This window comes from Syngnathus typhle, linkage group LG22 (genome assembly GCF_033458585.1).
Source record: "Syngnathus typhle isolate RoL2023-S1 ecotype Sweden linkage group LG22, RoL_Styp_1.0, whole genome shotgun sequence".
In the NCBI taxonomy this organism is placed as follows: Eukaryota; Metazoa; Chordata; class Actinopteri; order Syngnathiformes; family Syngnathidae; genus Syngnathus; species Syngnathus typhle.
This window is the reverse complement of record NC_083759.1, coordinates 724825-744412: the sequence shown is the minus strand read 5'-3', so window position 1 is coordinate 744412 and position 19588 is coordinate 724825. Positions and strand designations below refer to the sequence as shown.

The 19588-nt window shown below is 51.5% G+C and overlaps 2 protein-coding genes across 3 annotated transcripts; one reads left to right on the top strand and one right to left on the bottom strand.

The window, feature by feature from the left end:
- The first annotated feature begins 1149 nt into the window (after positions 1-1149).
- LOC133146882 (uncharacterized) lies at positions 1150-3987 on the top strand. The gene is made up of 6 exons (XM_061270958.1): positions 1150-1531; positions 1616-2363; positions 2559-2589; positions 2705-2806; positions 2904-3098; positions 3373-3987. Exons 2-6 carry the CDS (start codon positions 1642-1644, stop codon positions 3526-3528), a joined length of 1206 nt encoding a protein of 401 aa, XP_061126942.1. The 5' UTR covers positions 1150-1531; positions 1616-1641; the 3' UTR covers positions 3529-3987.
- Positions 3988-5187: 1200 nt separating this feature from the next.
- Positions 5188-16422, bottom strand: ylpm1 (YLP motif containing 1). 2 transcript variants are annotated; one of them, XM_061271032.1, is made up of 21 exons: positions 15597-16422; positions 15324-15524; positions 15058-15246; positions 13909-14873; positions 11117-13810; positions 10919-11039; positions 10744-10852; positions 10599-10679; positions 10348-10522; positions 9984-10174; positions 9781-9917; positions 9651-9713; positions 9447-9566; positions 9035-9211; positions 8871-8954; positions 8722-8805; positions 8581-8655; positions 6548-6599; positions 5991-6118; positions 5656-5842; positions 5188-5395 (listed from the first exon to the last, which is right to left on the bottom strand). In XM_061271032.1, exons 1-20 carry the CDS (start codon positions 16122-16124, stop codon positions 5696-5698), a joined length of 6321 nt encoding a protein of 2106 aa, XP_061127016.1. In that variant the 5' UTR covers positions 16125-16422; the 3' UTR covers positions 5188-5395; positions 5656-5695. The 2 variants fall into 2 exon arrangements, with proteins under 2 accessions (XP_061127016.1, XP_061127015.1); XM_061271031.1 differs by having other exon boundaries at positions 10744-11039.
- Positions 16423-19588: the final 3166 nt, after the last annotated feature.

The following is a 19588-nucleotide window of genomic DNA, read 5'->3' as shown; positions in this document are numbered from 1 at the left end:
TTGGCGCCATCTGCTGGGCACTTTGCGAACCAACATCAAGTTGGATTTGGGTTAGCTATGCTTCCCATTTTAAGGCCATCGGTGGTTTTGTTGCCTTTTCGTTTCTCTTATTTACATCCGTCTTGGCAATCTTGCACAAGGCCACTTTTATTTGAGGCTCTGCTAATTGTCCTCGCTTGGACTAACATTGACGCAATTGTCTTATTTCATAATCAGACAGGGGGGGGGGGGGAATAATGAAGGTAAATGACGCCTGTGATGTGGCTTGATGAAAACAAACAGTTTCCTTTCATGTGAATCGTCACAAAGACAAATTCACAGATTTGGCCGGCCACATTTCCAAGGAGGAAGAAAAAAGGCGGCCGAGATCCCTTCCCATTTCTATGCTCCCACTGGCGCACGAGGCCAATTAACATGGTCTGCACGACGCTAATGGAATCTTGAGGGCTACTGGAAGTAAATAACGGCATTCAAAGGAAGCCTTGGGCCATTGTTTCCTGCATTGGGGCCGCCATATTCTCATGCTAATCGCATAGTCCGCCTCGTTTTGTTTCCGCCTTAATGAATTCGGTGTTCTTTGCTACCGTCGGACATTTGTGTAGGTGCTGGCAGAGAAACAAAGACGTTCGTAAGGGCCTCCGTGTCACCCCCACAAACGCATCCCCGCGATTATTAAAGTAAACAGAAAATAGAGGGGGGGGGGGGGGGGTCTTGCTCGCTCGCTCACTCGCAGCTGCAGGCACTCCAAGGCCGCGTTTGTACGCCGGCAGAAAGGAGCAAGCGACCCTCAAGACTTGGGCGAAAAAACATCTCATTATTTGGGCATTCTCAAGAGCGAGGCGCCTAATCACCGCTTTGAAGACTCGGGATACGTTTGCGCCGCGGACTATTTGGCAGGAGATGAAATGTGCCGTGACAGGAAGAGGGCCAGACAAGTCGGGGTCGCCGGGCCGCACGTGGCCCGCGAGAGACTTCGTTACGGCCACCCGTGCAAATGGGACGACAAAGCTCAGAGAAGCGGTTGGGTGCGTCTGGCCAATAGAGGGCGCCGGCGTGCCGAATAGGACAAAATGGAATCAGGAAAAGATTGCAAAAAATATGATGGAAGATGAGCAAAGTGGCTTTGTAGGAGCAAATTGAGCACTTGAAGGCAAGTCAGACATGAGCATGTGGCAAAGTGGCACTTACTTGCTCTGGAGCGGTGCCACTTGTTGATTCATCAGCGTCCCAGTCCAAATACAAAGGCAGCAAGCGGAAAGACAAGACAGAACGGCGCAAAGTGTCAAATTCGTGAAGACAAAACCAATCCAAATGTGAGCCGTACCTCCAAGGAGTCACTTGGAGCCAGAATACTGCAGGCGCTGGATGATGAATTGGACAGAGGGGAAAAAGGGGGCCGGTCCAACCTGTCGCTTGGCCGCGCCCCTTGATTTTTAAAGGGCCTCGCGCGCGGCGAGTCGAGCCACAGCTCCGGTCCGCCAGCCATCCTCCCAAGACGTCTCCCTGAAGACAACAGACAGGCGGACATCAGGTAGGACTCGCTTTTTTTTTTTTTATTTCATCATGAGGCAATTGTGCCCCGCATCACTTAGATGGCGCTTTCTTTTGCATTTAGCAGCGCTTGACTGATCCGAATCCAGCATGAATGTGAGCATGTGGAGCGACGACATCTTTTGGCTGGACCAACTGGCTCCTCTTGAGCTCCGTCCCACTCGGGCAAAATCTCAAGACCCCTTCGACGAGACGAGCGGGACGCCACGTCTCTGCTACGCATCTCCCGCCGCCAAACGGAGCGGCCGTCCAGCCAAGCGAGCCCGGGTGGAAGATATCCTGAACTGTTCGCCTGTTAGCGAGAAGAAACAAGACCCGGTCCAGAGAGCGGAGGGAAGCCGGAAGCCGGCTCTGTGGTCAACTCTTCCGGAAGAGCCGCGGCCAGCGTGGAACGGCTCTCCCCGTGCAAACTTAAGGGGTGGCGACTCCACAAGTGGCACAAAGTCAGGCAACTTTTCACTCGAGCCGGAAAAAGCAATGGCCGACGTTTTCAAGTACCAACTCTCCAGAGCCGTGAGTCACAGCGTCGACTCGCTTTTCAAAAGCATGCCGCTCATACGGGTGGCCGACGGGTCTTCGAGGGCTCCGCGCCGGGTGCTCGACGTTCAAACCGAGGCGCTGTCTCTGGTGGTACGAGGACCTCGAGAGGAAGCGTCAAAGTCGCTCAAAGTCCGATCCGGGGCGGAGTCCGGATCGACTGAGGTGCCGAGTGTTTGCTTCCCGCGCGTCAAGATGGAGTCAAGCGGCCTTCTCAAGAATCATCGTTACAGCCTCAACGTATCCTTCCATAGGTGGGGCCTTTGGCTCACCTGGTGAAGAGAAGTGGGACAGAACTTGGGTGCATTGCCAACAATTTTGAAGTCCCACTTTTAAAAGTACACCACCTATCTGTCATTTATAACGAAGCACTTTTGGGAAAACAAAGACTTCTTCAAAAAAGAGGTCAAGCGTGCTTGCTTCAAGCACTGCCACTTTCATTTAAAACTGGGACATTCAATGACAATTAGTATAGCCCAAAATGTTGAAGCAAGCCGCATAGTCAAAGGTCCACTAGCCTAATGCCAACATGACACAAAATGCCAGCGGAAATGAGCACATTAGCACACACACAAAAAGTCCAAACCAGTGTGGTCCTTACCTGTGGGCCACTTAGGAGGGTTTGACCACGCGGCATCTGAAAAAAGCCAAGCTGATGTTCTTCTACGCGCGCTATCCCAGCTCGCCGGTGCTGAAGATGTGTTTCCACGATGTGCAGGTGACAGTGAACGCTGCCGCCGCCGCGGCGCTGCTCTTCTCATTTCACAGCAAAAGCGTTTGACCATCTCACTTACCCACCCACCTTCTGCTCGTAGTTCACACGCTGCATCGGCTCCCAGCTCATCAAGTGGTTCAGTAACTTCCGCGAGTTCTACTACATCCAGATGGAGAAGTTTGCGCGGCGCGCCGTGGCGGAGGGGCCGGCCGACGCGGTGGCGCTGTCTGTGGGCAGAGAGTCGCAACTTTTCAGAGCCCTCAACGTGCACTACAACAAAGGCGGCGACTTCCAGGTGAGCTCGAGGCTTTCCGTGTTGAAATGCCCCCCCCCCCCCCATTTTGCTGTCTACATGTGTCGCTGCACCGTTTGTGTTCAAATGGCAGTTTCCGAGGCAAATTCTTTTGGCAAACAAGAAAAGTTCAGTCTTGTGAAACGACAAACAATATTATTCCAAGTGCAGTTCCTCAGCTAGTCATTTGCTTTGAGGCCACTTACCTTGATTTACAACGGCTGCTTTGGAATATGAAAAATGTCAGAGATGTCTATGCTACTGCCTTTCAAAGCAGGTCCCCAATGGCTTCCTCCAGGTGGCAGAGATTACACTGCGGCAATTCTACACTGCCATTTCCGCGGGAAAGGACCGAGAACCGTCCTGGAAGAAGGCCATCTACAAGGTCATCTGTAAACTGGACGCCGACGTCCCGGCCCTGTTCAAGACTTAGGGCTGACGTCTGCTTTGCCACAACGGCGACGTGGGCTTACTCGAGCGAATATGACACCCAAACGGTATGGGTCCGTCCCCATGTCACTTTTTCGCCACCTGCTGTCGACTAAAAATGACATCAGAGATGCCGGGTCTCGACAACCAATCGCGACTCGGCTTCGCAAAACCGGTGAGCCGTGATTGGTTGGCAACTGCAATGTCATTTTCAGTCCACGGCCAGGGGCAAAATGGCTGCCGCCCCGCGGAGACCATTTTTTCTTGTTAAATTCATCTTCCAGAACACTCTTTCCACTAGTTGGGCTGCACAGAACATATTGCACCGATTTATTTTTCCCCTTTAAGGTTGACATGTTTTTTGTAATAATGACAAATACATTCAGATACATTTGTAATGTTTCAAGCATATTAAATCAACATGATTTGGGAGGGTCAATGTTTTTACCAAATCCATGTGACATCGATGTCAAATCACACACTTGCGAGAGTAAAATGTCCACTCCGGGATACGCACAGACAGATGCATCGTTTCTTTTTGCAATATCTAAATAAATACTGTAGTCAGTAGATTGACATACACAGCAGTTGCAAGAAAAGATTGGACACTTGAAATGGGAGCGTTTTACTAACCTGGGTGAGAGTCGCCCTTCATGGGGGAATCTAAGAGAAACACATTTTGCAGTAGACTGGCAAGAAAACAGTCATCTCAATGTCATGCTCATCAACATTGGAAGTCATTAGAATTCCTGATATTAAACCCCATTCTGGCTTGGGAGATATTATTCATTCTCCAACATGGCGGTCCGTTTTGCAAAAGAGAACCTTTTGATTGCCTTGCCTGGATAAATGAACAAAATGAGCATGTTTGCGGCATTGGATTTTTTTGAACTCCTTTCCGAGATAGTGACTCGTCTCAACCAAACTAAACCACAACTCTGCGCTTGTTGACTATTTAATGACAATTGAAGAAAGTGACAATTAGGTTGGGCTTCCGTCCGTCCCTGCTCGTACTTGCCTCGATCCGACATTCTCAACCTTTTTTCAAAGTCATTGTACAAAGTATGGCAACTATCGAGGTCTTATAAAGCCTTTGAATGCCTGCCAGCGTTCTGTCCCGTTAAAAACAGCTCGCCCATCTGGAGGTAAAGGCAAAGAAACGAAAAAGACCTCGGCAGGTGAAAAGGCAAAGTGGCGGCGGAAATGGACGGACGGGAAGGGCGGGCTCGCAATCAAACAAGAACATCAGCATTCTCTCCTCCATACTCACCACGGTGAATCCAAGTTGCTTCAAGTCTCGACAGACGCTTCACCACAATCCAATGACAAAACGGAAGATTCCGACAAGTTTGTTCCTCTGGCTTTTGGGGGCATAAAAAAAGGGAGTCTTGGTGACGGAGGGGAGACTCCTGCTTCCCGGCTCAGTGTTCAAGCGTGATGGCGAGCGAGCGTGCCCTACAATAACACGCTCAACACATTCAAGGCAGCGGCATCATGGAGGGAATTAGACCTAAGGAAAAGGAAGCAGACATTTGCAACAAGAGGATCGATAAAGCACCACACGCCATTAATGCAGGAGAGTAAAAATGGACCTTTTCAGGAAGCGGTGGAGGTCGGCGGTCCATAAACTGAATTTAAAAACAAAAACGGATGTGACTGCAAATTGGCCAAGTGTGTGAAATTTTATTGTTTCCGTACATGGTCCGAGAAACAAACAAACAAACGGTTACAGATATAAAACATCAAAAAGGCCTGTCTGAATACACAACTAGCGGAATGCGGACCTAAAAATCAACCTAAAACAAAAGCCATCCTGGTCAAGGAGAACAAAAGAATTGATTGAAGAGTCTCCTGTGTTAGCGTCCCGACATCTGCAAAACAAAACAAGCCGGTTGGAGATTTGGAACAGTCCGAGTCTTTGTGACGCTCAAGTGCGATGAATCGATTATTGGTGGGATTCGTTTTGAAAATGAAATCACGAGTGACTGACGTGGATGGCGTCGAGGTTTTACGATCCTCTCCATCTTAGCGCCAATCGCAGCCTCCTTTGTACTCATTTTCACGATTGTTCAGAAAGGCTGAAATACATGACGACCGTACGCAAGGTTAGGTAGAAGAAAGCCGTACGTACCTTCGAGTCCGACAAACAAAAGAGCCACGGTGGGGATGCTTCAGAAATATTTTGTACGGTTGAGCGCTTTCTGGGCAAGGCGCCCGCTATCGTCTGTCATTTTTTCCCAGTCCGTTTGGCCCACCACAAAGCCGATGGCACGCTTGCGGTCGGCGTCTTTTTGCTCTTCCAGATCGGCCCACCGCACCTTCAAAAAAAGAAGACAAGAACATTTAGCGTGACATCGCAATCAAGTGAACAAAAACGTCAAGTGGTGCCTTGCAACTTTTGAACCGATGCATGACTGGAGCTCGGCCAGCGTCCGTATTAAAAGCTAGTAACGGGGGCCCATTTACCCTTTTCTTCCCGGGCTGAGACTTGCGGGTGGCGTAGTCATCGGGCAGCTGAAGGTAGTCCTCCATGCCTGCCGTGTGAGCGGCGTCACGCTTTCTCTTGCTGCCGATCCCCAAACCGTCCAGCTTGTCTGAAGAAACGCACCGTTGCTGTTCAGGTCACGGCCGACAAGAACCGGGCCGGCCGGGCATTCGCACGTTGTACATGTGTGACAATGGCAGTAACGATCTATTCTATTCTATTGGTGAAGCGCAAAATGGCTCGGCGAGCTTCCGACGCTCGTAGCTGCTGCTTCGACGTAACGACACCGCCGATGAAAATGTCAACGCTCGTTTGAGTCGCTTAGCGGATTTCCCTCAAATCCTCAATCTGTTGTTAGCACTTTTCGTTTCGCTCTCCGAGTTGGCGCCAAAGGCTGCTCGAGTCTTTTCAGACATGCTAAACGTTGGCGAGCCACTGGCCAAGAATCGCTTACGGGAACAGCAAAGGCCAAGTTGGCCATTGCTTTTTTCTTTTTTTCTTTTTTCAAGACCGCATCACACGCGTGAAGTGAACTCACCGAGTTTGGCTTCCGACGTGTCCATCTCCCATTTGCTTTTTGGAATGTAGCCCTGGATTGCGTAAAGAGACACTGCAGAAGTTAAAACATCTCGGCAAGGCAAAACGAGGCAGACAGGAGAGAGAAAGAAAAGGGTTAGCCGCTGCAAAAGAAAAGACCGCACTCGTTGATGAGGTCAAGCGGAAGGACTGCTAACTAGCAGATGCTACGAAAACAATAGCAACTCAGATCAAATAATAATTTGCTGACACGAGTGTGCAAGTCCATGCTAACGTCAAAGACTGCATGGGACTTGTCTTTTGTGTACTTTCAAAATATTTCTTGCTCATGAACGGAATATAATAAAACACATTATGAGGCATGTGCTGGACATTGTTGACATTTGTGCAAGTTATGAGTTTTGGGTGTTCTGGTGCAGCCGGCTGACCTCGAGGGCCACATCGGCAACATTGGTGGACAAACATTTCAAAGGGGCAATTTTGCCTCACTCCTTTCAAGACAGACACAAAATGCCCCAAATAAAATTCCCCTTTAACTTTGTATAACTGCCAGGAGTAGTTTTTGAACCAAGTCACACACCTTGTGATGGCATTTGTTCACCTTTTAAAGCCTACAAATAGGTTTTGAAAATAGAGTGGCACAGAGTAGGCCAATACATGAACATGTATGTAAAACTGTATATATAAATATAAGTAAACCAACATTTAAACATTTTTGAGCGAACAACTTTTCCAAGCGCATTTTGAGTGGCCGACATTTATGCTCCACGGACATTCGGACGCGCGTCACCAACAAAATGAGTTTTTAAAGTATATATATTAAAAGAAATTATCAATTTTAAAAGCAGACTTTGCAGTTTTGAGAAAACAACAAAAACAACATCAACAACAGTTTCTGTTTGCATAAGGTGACAGTAAAATATTTTTCAAACGATCATTTGCACACAGCACTGAACATTTTCAATAAAGCGTTAACGACATGCAATGGCGCTGTTTTATGGCTGCACTTCGAAAAGCACCGTTCAAAGACGCCATTCGCAGCGTCTCGTCAGATAAATTGACCACCATTTTTGAAAATTGATTGAATATTTTAAACAAAAAACATCCCACCGAGTGCGGCTATAGTCAAATCTTGCTAGCGCTAGCGCGTGGAGGGTAGAAAAGTATTCAAGATCATTTTCACATTGGACATCATTGTCTCATCTTTTGTGTTCATTGCTCAATTAGGTCAAGGAGAGAATGTAAACAGAGGTTACGCAACACAAGGAGGCCCCAAAGAGGAGCCATCTTTCCAGATGGATGAAAAAATGCAAAGTGGGCAATATGCATGTGCAAGGCTGCTACGTATGAAAAGTTACAATGGGCGACAAGTACAATTGCTGCGCCTCGGCTGAGGTCTTAACCCGTCCGTCCCGCTCATCTCGTTTCATTTCTGACGAAAAATAACATTCATATGTTTGCTCATAATCAGCTTGTTTGTTTAGAGAAAGTTACAGTATCATAGGTACAGAATTTCTTTTTTTTTTTGTCTCCGATGTATTTTTTAATGATTATTTTACTATTTGGCAGGACTACTAACTAGTTACTCGGCTGTCCAATAACTTGAAGCAAAGATCTACGACTGTGTGACAAGAAAATGGGCAGTCGAAATACAAATAAAATGTCAGTGTTTCGATTCAAGTGATCCAAAGTTGATTTCATCTTTCTGTGACGCGCTTTTAAAGTTCCTGCCTTTAATTGACCCTTAATACACATTTAGCGCAATTGATTACACCAGTGAAATTGCTTTTGACTTTTTAAAACTAACGAAAGAGGCCGTCGTAATGATTGGTTACGCAACCTTTACATTGGGTTCTATTGAATCGGTCTGATGCTTTGAAGCTTTTCAATGTTCTAAACAACTTAGTTTGTGCGCATATGTAACGGAATTTCCGTTTCTTTGTGTGTCTTGACATATGAAGGGATTGACAATGAAGCAGACTTTGACTTTGATATGTATGGACGGTGCCAATGCGAGAGTGCTTCATGTCCTACCCGATCCCCGTCTTCCTCCTCCTCTCTCTTGGCTTCCTTGGGCTCCTCCTCGGGATGGAAGTCCTCCATTTCCACCTGGCGGGGCGACCCGTTTTGAGTTGAAGCGCGGCAAGCGAGAGAGCGGAGCGTGGAAGAGCTCACCTCCTCGATGGCGGCGTCCTGCAGCAGGGCTCGCACGTCCAAACGCACCATATGACGAGGGGTGGACTCCCAGGTGTTGGACATCTGCGTGAGGGGTGACACGAGGCGTCAAGCAACTGTGCTGGGCCCATTTGCCATTTCCCACCGACCTTGAGGATATCCTTCAGCGTGCGCGCGTGGCTGTTTCTCTTTGCGCAAGTGTGGGCGTCGGCGCTGATTTCGGCGATGTAGACCTTGACGGAACACGAGCGTTCTCGACGTGAGCGAAGGGAGAGGACCGACTTGTTCTTGCGGCTCTAAGAAAACAACGTACCTCGAAGCCTTTGGTTTTGGCAGCGCTCCAGAACTGATCAAAATGCCCGACCCGGTTATTGATGGTGTCCAAGATGATGAAAGGGAAAAAGCCATCATCCAGGGTCTTCTTGAAGGTCTTGAGCATGCTGCCGCGGTAGGTGTCCTCCATCTCCGGCTCGTACTCGTACTCGAGGACCTGGAGGGGGAGGCAAAGGCTGTTGTCGAAGGCTTTGCCATTTTGATCAATTACGATGCCGAGCAATCAAATTCAAAAGCTGAGCGTCGTGTGACGCAAGACAATACAAATTGTTGAATTCTTCATTTAGGCAAAAGGAGTGCTTTACCGCCATCTTTGGGCCAATGGAGGTTGTATCATATTTGTACGATTGACTCAACCCGGGAGTGAAATGCACTTTTTTCCGAGTCCTCACCTTCCTTTTGACCCTTTTGCCCGTGTCTGGGTCTTTCTCGGTCTTCTCAACCTCTGTCATGAAGTAGTCGTCCAAAACCAAAACTCTTGGTGGGGCGCCGCCACAGTCCACCTCCTTATCCTGAAGGCAGAACCGACGATCAGAAAGTGGCCCGTAAACACCAAAATGGAATTTCAAATAGAAAAGGAGCGTGCCACTCCTGACCCGTATGAGCTTTGCGACGTGGCTCTTTCCGCTGCCCGGGAGTCCTCTCATGATGACGACAATCTGTCACGACAGCGGCTTCGCAATGAGCATGAAAAAGAAAGCACGCGGCGGCGGCGCCATCACATACCCTCTCGGGCCGCGTCAGCCTTCCGGGGGGCTTGAGAATATCGTCCACGTTCTTGATCTCGGGCTTCTTCTCCACAGGGGGCGCTGGCTGCGGCGTTGCCGGGGGGGGGCCTCGCTCCTCAGGGTAGCTTCTTCGGTCTAACGGACAACACTTTTGACAATTTCCAGCTCTCCCGAACAGGGACAAGATTAAAATTGCTTTACCAAAGGGAGAGGAGGTATGTCCGTAGCGCTCGGGCCCTCCGCCGCCGCCGCGCTCGTGTCCGGTGCGCTCAAAGGGTGGCGGCCTTTCGTAGGCCGGCCTCCCGAAAGGGTCCTCCCGATCGCGGCTGCCGCTCCGGTCCCTCTCTCGAAAGTCCAGGTCTCGTTCCCGGTAGCCCGGACGATGAGGGGGCCTGCGTGGACGGAAAAGGCAGGTGAGTTCCGATCCGATGGCTTTTGGTCAAAGCGATACGTAGCCGTGCTGCGATACCTTTCGTCAACCCTCAAAAGCGAGCTTGAATTAAAAAAAAAAAAAAAAAACGATACCACTACGCGGACGCGGCGGCAGAAGCCGAGGAGGCGCTACCTATCGTCTCGATCTCTCGGAGGGTATCGTTCCCGCCCGAATCGTTCCCGTTCATATTCTTGCCGAGGGGCTTCTCTGTAGAATTCTCTTTCTCGACTGAACTCCAGGCGCTCCATGTAAGGGTCCGGTCGTCTGTCGTAATAGGGGTCCCTGCTGTAAGGATCTCGGAGAGGTTCTGGGAGCACAATGGGGGGGGGGAAAGTCCAAATGTAAAAAAAACCCAAAAAAAATCAATCAAAGGCGACACCCACCTTTTTCATAGCAGCGATCCGGGTCGGGCCTCAACACGATCCTCTCACCATAAGCGATCCTCTCCACAGTGGTACCGGGTTCTGAAACATGTTTCACGTATTGCGGCTGTTGTGAAATAAAGACGGATGGTTTTTCTAGATATACCGTGTCCGTGGGCGTAATCCACAGTCTTTGGAATCAGCGTGGGCACAGACGCGGCGGGATTGGGATCCCAAGGCTGCGATACGGCCGTCGGGGCAGATGAGCTCATGCCCTGCAAAGGACAACAATCGGAGTGCGGTCCAAACACCAGAGATGGCTTCGGTCGTCCAATGTTCACCTTTAGCGCATTTCGGACATCGGTCGGGATCTCCAAACCCAGAATCCCGGCGGGAAGGTCAGGTAAGGTGTCAACAAGCGTGTGCTGAGAAGTAGGATCGCTTTTCACCTCCTGCTGCTCCCTGATTACCAAAGGCAAGACGGGCTGAGGAACAATACTGACCGTCACGGCGCTGGAGCTCAGTCGGACGCAACCTACCGAAGGCGTTTCAATTCCTGGGCGGCCTTTAAGATGATTTCATGCTGCCGCTGGGAAAGAGCCAGCAGATTCCCTCCGTGCATGTCGCCAGAAGACTCTGGCGGGTTTCCGCCAGGTTCATTTGGAAGCGGGGCTCTTTCCAGAGGAGCTTCGTCTCTGCCGTCACGATAGACGGGGAAAGCTCTTTCTGCCGGCGGCTCGAATCTAGAAGGCCGATCCCATTCGGAAGGACGTGGCAGATCTTCCGGTCGGGACGGCGGCTCCTCTGCGTAATCGTGAACTCTGATCTCGCCTCTTCTATGGTCGTACTCTTCAAAGGGACGATGCGGGGGGCCTCGCTCTCTGTCCTCAAGCCAGCGCTCGTCCCGGTAGTGCTCCGGGGGTGGAGGTGGATGCTCTCGGTCTCGCGGCGAATGCTCTCTGTCCCATTCAGGGTTGAAGAACCGGCCTTCGTTTCGAGGGTCGTCGGAGTGAGGCGGCCTCCGGTGACGGTCTTCTTCTTGGCGGCCGTAGTCATCGACGAAAGCAAAAGCGTATTCCTCCCCCTCTTCGTGCGGCATACCGGGCCTCATCGCGCCTCTGGCCATCCCACGACCCATAGGTCGTCTCCTCATTTCGCCACCTCTTTCGAGGAGCTCGTGCGGCATTGGAGGACACCTCCCGTAGGGTGGCCGCCAGTCTTGATCGGGCTCCATCTCTTCCTGATAAAACGGCTCCTCATCAGGCTCCATGACTTTGTGAGGAGGTGCCCACCTGCCTCGTCTTGCACCGGCGTGCATTAAGTTATGAGGACCATCCCCGTGGCCCATGTAAGGACCCGGTTGCTCCATGCCCATATCGGTAGACTCCCTACCGTAGCCAAACGACTCTTCCTCGACTGGCCCGTGCGCTAGGTGCGGCGGGAGTCCCCGACCCCGCATGAATCCAGGATGGCCGCGGGGTGGACGACCGCGGTTCGGCGGAAATGGAGGTCTCATCCCTCTCATTGGAGGGCCCCCATCCCCCCAACAAGGTTCCTCTTCTTCATGGTACTCAGCTGGCCCTGTTTCGTCCCATTGACTGTCCATAGGTTCCCCCCTCCCCATGTGTGGACCTCCCATCCCCATGTGCGGACCACCCCTTCCCATGGGTGGACCTCCTCTACTCATGTGCGGACCTCCCATTCCCATGGGCGGACAGCCCCTTCCCAGGGGCGGACCTCCTCTCCCCATGGGTGGACCTCCTCTGCCCATGGGCGGACCACCTCTGCCCATAGGCCCGCCTCTGCCCATGGGTGGACCTGTAGCAATGTCCGGTCCTGTCATACCCATAGGCGGCCCACCTCTGCCCATGGGCGGGCCTCCTCGACCCATGGGCGGCCCCCCTCGACCCATGGGCGGGCCCCCTCGGCCCATCGGGGGTCCGCCTCGGCCCATCGGGGGTCCGCCTCGACCCATCATGGGTCCGCCTCGACCCATCATGGGTGGCCCTCCTCTACCCATTGGTGGTCCTCCTCGGGCCATGGGAAAATGTCCTCTCATCATTGGCCCACCTCTACCTCTGAGAGGTCCTTGCATGGGTTCTTCGTAATACTCTTCCTCTGCGCCAAAGTGATGCTCCTCTGGCATCCAGATTTCTTCAGCTGGTTCCTCAGCCTCGCCAAACTCCTCGTATGGTGGATCCTGCCAGTGACAGTCCTCTTGCGCCTGATAACATTCTCCCTCAGGAGGCATAAATTCATGAGGCATTTTGTCAGACTCCCCTACAGGGGCTCCTGTGTTTTGCCCCCTGAAGTCTCTGTGTCCCCTCTGCCCTCGTCCTCTGCCTTGCATGGGCTGACCTCGTCCTCTATTTGGGAAAGGACCTCCAGGTTCCGGTCTTAATTGCGCTTCTGTAGGCGCTTGCTCCTCCTCTTGTTTTTGGGAGGCGGGAGCGCTGCTGTTTGACGGGCCGTTCGATTGAAGGTTATTTGGTGAATTGACTTGCTGTGATTTCACAGGAGGAGGAGGAGGAGCAGGAGCAGGAGCAGGAGCAGCAGGAGCAGCAGCAGGAGCAGCAGCAGCCTGGCTTAAATCGCTTTCAACTTGTTTGGGGGAGTTGCAAATGTCCATAGAATCATCTTCCTCAGCGCGTGCATTTTTGTTCTGAGGTATTGGTTCGCTAGGAAGAAAAAATCCGCCACTTTCCACCAGGTCATCGATGGTGTCTTTGTCCGTGGGGCCATTACTAAAATTCTTTGTGTGGTTTTGCTCGTCAGTTGGAGGCAATGCAACTGCTTTTAAGGAAGAGTCCTCGCTGACAGGTTGCGTGGGGCCCTGTTGGGCCTGAGACGGGGGTTCTTCCTTTTTTGGTGGCGGAACTGCTGGGCCTTTGACGGCAGGCTGCGGGCAAGCCTGTCTAGGGGGTTGGTCAAATCGAGAGCGCTTGGCGAAGGGGGGCGGCTGGTCAAATCTGGAAGGAGAGTCAAAGCGCTGCTTGGGCTGGTCAAACCTGGGAGGCCCGTCAAAACGTGAAGCGGGTTGCTGAAAACCAGGCGAAGCGTCAAAGCTCTGGCGGGGCTGATCAAACCCAGAAGGCCCATTAAAGCCCATCCTGGGTTGGTTAAACCGAGGAGGACCGTCAAAGCGCTGTTGAGGTGGCTGAAACGGAGGGGGACGATCAAAACGCTGACCAAATCTTAGAGGTCCGTCAAACGTCGTTGGCTGGTTGAATCCGCTGAAAATGTTGAAACGATAAAACAATAGCGTAAAGATCGAAATTCAAGTTGGAATTTGACCGTCTGTACTTGGTTACAAATAATTATAGGTACTGACCTTGGGCCCCCAATGTTGTTGTAGTTGGGTGGCGGAACATTAACAGGACACTTGGCTGCCATTCCAGAGGGGGTGCTTCCTCTGGGTGGGAGTCCAGCAGTTGAAGTGTGCGGGAGGGGCCCCGGCGGAGGACCCGGCGGAGGGCCGGGCGGAGGACCGGGAGGTGGCGCTTGGGATGTGAGACTGGCAGCAACCGCAGGAGGCGTTGGTGGTGGCTGACTTATTTGTGGCTGAGTCGTTGGTGGTGGAGGCTGGGTCATGGGCGGCTGGGTCATCGGCGGGGGCGGCTGGGTCATGGGCGGCTGGGTCATGGGCGGGGGCGGCTGGGTCATGGGCGGGGGCGGCTGGGTCATGGGCGGGGGCGGCTGGGTCATGGGCGGGGGCGGCTGGGTCATGGGCGGGGGCGGCTGGTTCATCGGCGGGGGCGGCTGGTTCATCGGCGGGGGCGGCTGGTTCATCGGCGGCGGCGGCTGAGTCATCGACGGCGGCGGCTGGGTCATCGACGGCGGCGGCTGAGTCATCGGCGGCGGCGGCTGAGTCATCGGCGGCGGCGGCTGAGTCATCGATGGCGGCGGCTGAGTCATCGATGGCGGCGGCTGAGTCATCGATGGCGGCGGCTGAGTCATGGATGGCGGCGGCTGAGTCATGGAAGGTGGTGGAATTCGCATGTCCTGTCCCGGGTAAGCGCCATACTGCGCCATGGCTGCATTGTTATAGTGCATGGCGGCGTAGGGCACCATGGCAGTGAGCGCAACGATGGTCTCCTGAATGTGGACGTTGGTGGCATTCATCTGATCCTGCCACTGCTTCCACTGGCTCTCATAGTCATGCAGCTGGTCTTTGTGCGGGTACGTTTGGAACTGCTCGGACCACAGCTTGAAGGTAAGCTCCCAATCTCGGAAAAGAGGCGTGAACTGCTGCTTTTGCATTTCGTAATGCCTCAGCTGCATCTCGGGAGACATTGACTGAAAAGGAAAGGCGCTTTACCATTAGCATGCCAAGCGCTACGCCGGTTTGAACCGATTGGAATCTCAAGTGTCAATGGAAGACATAATTGTTGCTAAATGGAATCATTTCATAAAAGACTTGCATGGTAAATGGTCTTTCAGCTATAACACAGAAAGTTTGCCTTTGGCTTTTATCACCCACCTCGAGGTTTGAAGGTTGCTGAATAAGCGGCTGATACTTTTCCAGTATTTGCTGAAGCTTTTCATGCTGCTGCATGAGAGCCTGATAATGTAAGCCGACCCTCTGCTGCTGAACCTGCTGCCACTGAGCCGCCGCAGCCTGGAGTTGCTGGAGTCGGGCCGCCTCTTCCGGGTCTTGCTTTTTGTCCGGCTTACAAACAAAAACATGACAAGATGGAGTTCAGCATGGCGAGTTGTGGCCCACAGAAGCACGGTCGGAAAGCTCACCTCAGGGGGCGGAGGCGGCGCCGGTTGCTCCTCCTTCGGAGGGGGAGGCGGAGGCTCGCCTTTGGGAGGCTCGGACGGAGGAGGCGGCTGCATGGCTTGGCTGCTGGGGGGCTCTGCATTATTTTGATTGGGCTTGGCTTTCTCTTGCCTTAACTTCTGCAGATTCTCTAGATGTTGCTTGTACCATAGTTGCTGCTGATCCTGTGTGAAAAGGAACACTCCCTGAATGTACACCAAATGACATACTGCGACTTGGCATTTGTTGACATTTACCTGCAAAGTGGAGTTCTTGTCTTTACCGACTGGGTCCTTCGCTTTTGCATCCGGAGCAGCGTTGGCGTCCTTAACTGACTGGCTCTCAGGCGGAGGAGCCGCTTTAGGTTCCATCTTGTGCGTGTATAAAGAAATTGGAGGCGGCTGCGAGTGGTCCGGCTGTATCGCGGCGTTGTCTCCTTTCATGTGGGAGTGCATGCCGGTGCTTCGGTCCAAAGGAGCCGCTTCGGTCGACTGCCAGGTCGGCGCCGAGTAGCCCCCCCCCGAGAGTCCGCCACCAAAGGACGGTGGTGCGCTATTCGGATGGAGCACGTTCTGGAGTTGCTTCTGGTGCAGCATCTGGAGCTGCTGCATCTGCTGGAGGTGCTGCTCCTGCAGGCTCGAGAACATGGAGCCGCTCGACGGGGCCTGTAAAGAGCCGAAACCCGTCGGCGGGCCTGCGTGGCCTCCGCCCGGGAGCTTACCCGGCCCGGGCGCTGAGTAGTTTTGCGACTGGGGCGCACCATAGTTCCCCCACGAAGGATACATTGTTCCGGAACGAGGCGTGCGGTGGGGGCGCTGCCTTTGTGCTCACATTCAGCCGGGGCCTCGATACGCACGATGCTAACGCTCGCTCGCTAGCTAGCTCTCGCCAAACGAGAGCTGCTACATCATATTATACAAACCGACAACGTCCCGTTAAAAAAAAACGTTTTACCCGCACCAATAACGCCTTAAATTATCACTTGGAATTAGAAATGTGTACTTTTATTTCTCGGCTATATATTTTTTACATCCGTCGGTTGGAGTGGCTGTTTAATGTGGCGTCCGCCAGCACCACCGCGAAGTGACGTCACGTATTTGGTGGGACGACTTCCGGTGATCGATACCATTCGTTGTGGCAGTAATCGTAACTTGAGAGTATTTACTTTTAATTTCATACGCATTTAAGGTGTGAAGGTGTGTGTGATCAGTGGTGAAACTGCTTTACTGTAATAATAATAATAATAATTTATTATTTGGACAAAATCTAAAGCAAATTCAGCGGAGAAACCCGCAAAAGACACAACCTAAAAACAAACAAACAAACAAACGAACAAATAAACAAACGCATGCAATAGAACGTGAGCTAGAACAAATGTTGAATTCCACTGGCTTGTTCGGGCTTCATTTTCCTTTCGGAGGGCTTCACCGTCCTCAAGAGGTGTCATACGAATTATGACCACGCGAGGGCGTCATTTACAAGATCATTTCTTAAGAAGCACTCAGGGATTGCGTATTAAGGTACAAAAACAAGAAATGAAACAAACCGAACGATTTAGAATTTCTAATGTGTGCCACGTACCTGTGAGCGTTTGACTGGTTTGTTGAACATTACAAAAACATGACAAGATGAAAGAAACATTCTAAGAAAGAACGTTGGGCTGGCTGGCTGGCTCAGTTGACTTGTGCTCAAGAGCCCCACAAAAAGACTTCAGAACATTTGAAGGTAAAAAGAGGACCACCGACTTTAGCTTGCCCTTGAGGTCCGATACACAGCGGAGTATTTTTTTCCTAACTTAAGACCACCAATGTATTCATTTTTGAGCGTCGCCACTTTAAAAAAGAAATCGTTCAAGCGGATTAATCAAGGCCACCCTGTTTAATGTCCCCCGTTAATTAGTTTGTCAGCAGTGTTTTAATATCGCCTAATGACTTCATATTTCACCGATGACAGTAAAGAGGAAGAGGAGAGGAAGCTCGAAAACAGCGTGACGGGCACAATGTGATACGCTTGCGCCACGGCGCTGATGAGACAGCTTAAGGCCACCATGCGCCACCATGCGCACTGCAACCAATAAAAGCAAAGACAGCTGATGCATTGATAACAACAAATGTTGACAGACAGCTGAGGTGCCGACACCCTTAATATTTTCTGGGTAATTGAAAGTGCCCCCCAGCGCACCCCCCGCCATTGTTGATCAGCACTTTCGGAACAAGAACAAAGAAATCAGAAATGGTAAAGCCCTGGCTCAAAGTATTGAGGACACTGCATTTTCTCTGTGATGAAAATCCAATGTTAAACAAAATGCTCACTGGAGGCTAATGGATCCCCAACACGTCCACGCGCTGCTTCCAAAATGCTTTGTTTGGCAAATCAATTTTCCCATAACCCGGTGAGGAGAAAAGTGATGCGGATTGATCGGCACCTCCCCCCCCCCCCCTGTTCTCCCTTGACTTTGGTTCCAGAATATTGTTTGATGGCTGCATGGATTAATTGCTATGACATTTGAAAGCCTCTTCTTGGCCTTCATCGTCTGCCCGGTTCCGACGGCTTCGGGTCGGGCCCGACGCAGGCCTCTATCAACTACTGCCAGTTAAAGACCCGAAACAGAATCAGGCGGCTAAACGCGACTTTGTTTGGAGTGGAGGTGATGCCGGCCTGATAAGATCGAGCGCATGACACTCCAAAGTGCTGCCTCAGCGTGTTTGCGGCCATTTTATTGCGTGAACTCAAAGCAAAAAAAAAAACAAAGGCGGCGAATGAGAGCGTATTGCGTCAAAAACCCGGCAATCAAGATTTGCCCGTTAATTGAATGTCTGCTTTTATTAATGACGGGCTTTGTAAAAAGAGACCTTGAGGGAGGGACAGAGAGGAATATGAATTGATTCATCAAAGCGCTCCGAATGAACGGAGGGAGTAGCCAGCCGTTCGTCGCTGTGAACGCAACCAGGTGCCAGTTCACACCGCTGGAGGCCATCGAGCCGCTTGACCACATCCGAGCGCGACTCCAAATCCCGGGTCATCCCCGAAGGCAACAACCTGGCCCGTATTGGCGGGCGCCGACGTGAGACTTGACGGCCGCTCAGGAAATCCTCCTCGGCAGGAGTTATCGTCTCTCTTTACGCATGCCGTCCGTCCTCTTTAAAGCGTCATATTGATCTTGGCCCGGGTCATGGAGGTTTGGCATCAAGGTGAGAGGAAGGGGGGGGCGGGGCATCCCAGAAAAAGTGACGCGCAATCAAGGAGACTTTGCCGACTTTGGATGCTCTGCAGCCGCTGCGGGGCCTCCTCAATGTGACCTCTGTCGCTGCGACGTCCCCGAAGACCCCCAAAGACAAAGGCAATCCTCAGTCTGCCTTCATTGTTGTCTTTTGCGCCTATTTAATAAAAGCCCAGCAAATTGGCTTGATGCGCATTAATTGCGCTAATTAGCCCACGTGAATGTGTTCTCAAGTCATTAACTCTTTGGCGGTGACTCTGCTCCTAATTGGATCAGAGAGCGGAGGTCACATTTGTTGCTCTCTTCCCCGGCCGGCGCCGATTCTGCGCAACTTTTTGGCCCACTTGCTCTTTAAGAGCACGCCGCTTATTAAGGAGCCTCGCAAATGTCGCACGCCGCTCAGCTCAGCGAGAAGGATTTGACATTTATTTACGCTTTGTACAAATGCGAGCGGATCAAGCAACTCAAGCTGCCTGTGCGTGGCAACATTGAGAGAGAAGTTATTAGTCAGACGGTCCAAAAAAATCAAATCAAAAATCAAATGATCAATTTGGGGACGCTTGCCTTCCCTTCAGCACCACTCCAAATATGCTTTAAGATTCTCCTTTGTGACTTTTATCGGGTGGGGGTTGGGTATCCCGAAAAGCCGGCCCACCCCCTCTTGTTCCCACACATGCCCCCAATTACCCTGCGAGCTCCACACGTGCAACATCATTAATAAGAGGCGCTAATAATGCGGGCCAGCAAGTGAGCTTTGACTAATTACAGTAATTGTATCCGAGTCATGCTCATTAAATATGAAAATTGTGTCTGCGTGAAATGAATGGCTTTCCCCCCCTTGTACGGACAGGCAGGGAATAAATGAGGGCGCCGGCGTTTCTTGGAGTGCAATTAAGCGTGCGCCACCTTCCCGCACGTTTGTTTGTTTGTTTGTTTGTTATGGCTGGCTGGCTGGCTCGCCCGCCAAACGTGGGAATGCGTAAAATTGCGTTTCTTTCTGCGGCCACTGTACGTTTTTCTCAAGCAGAA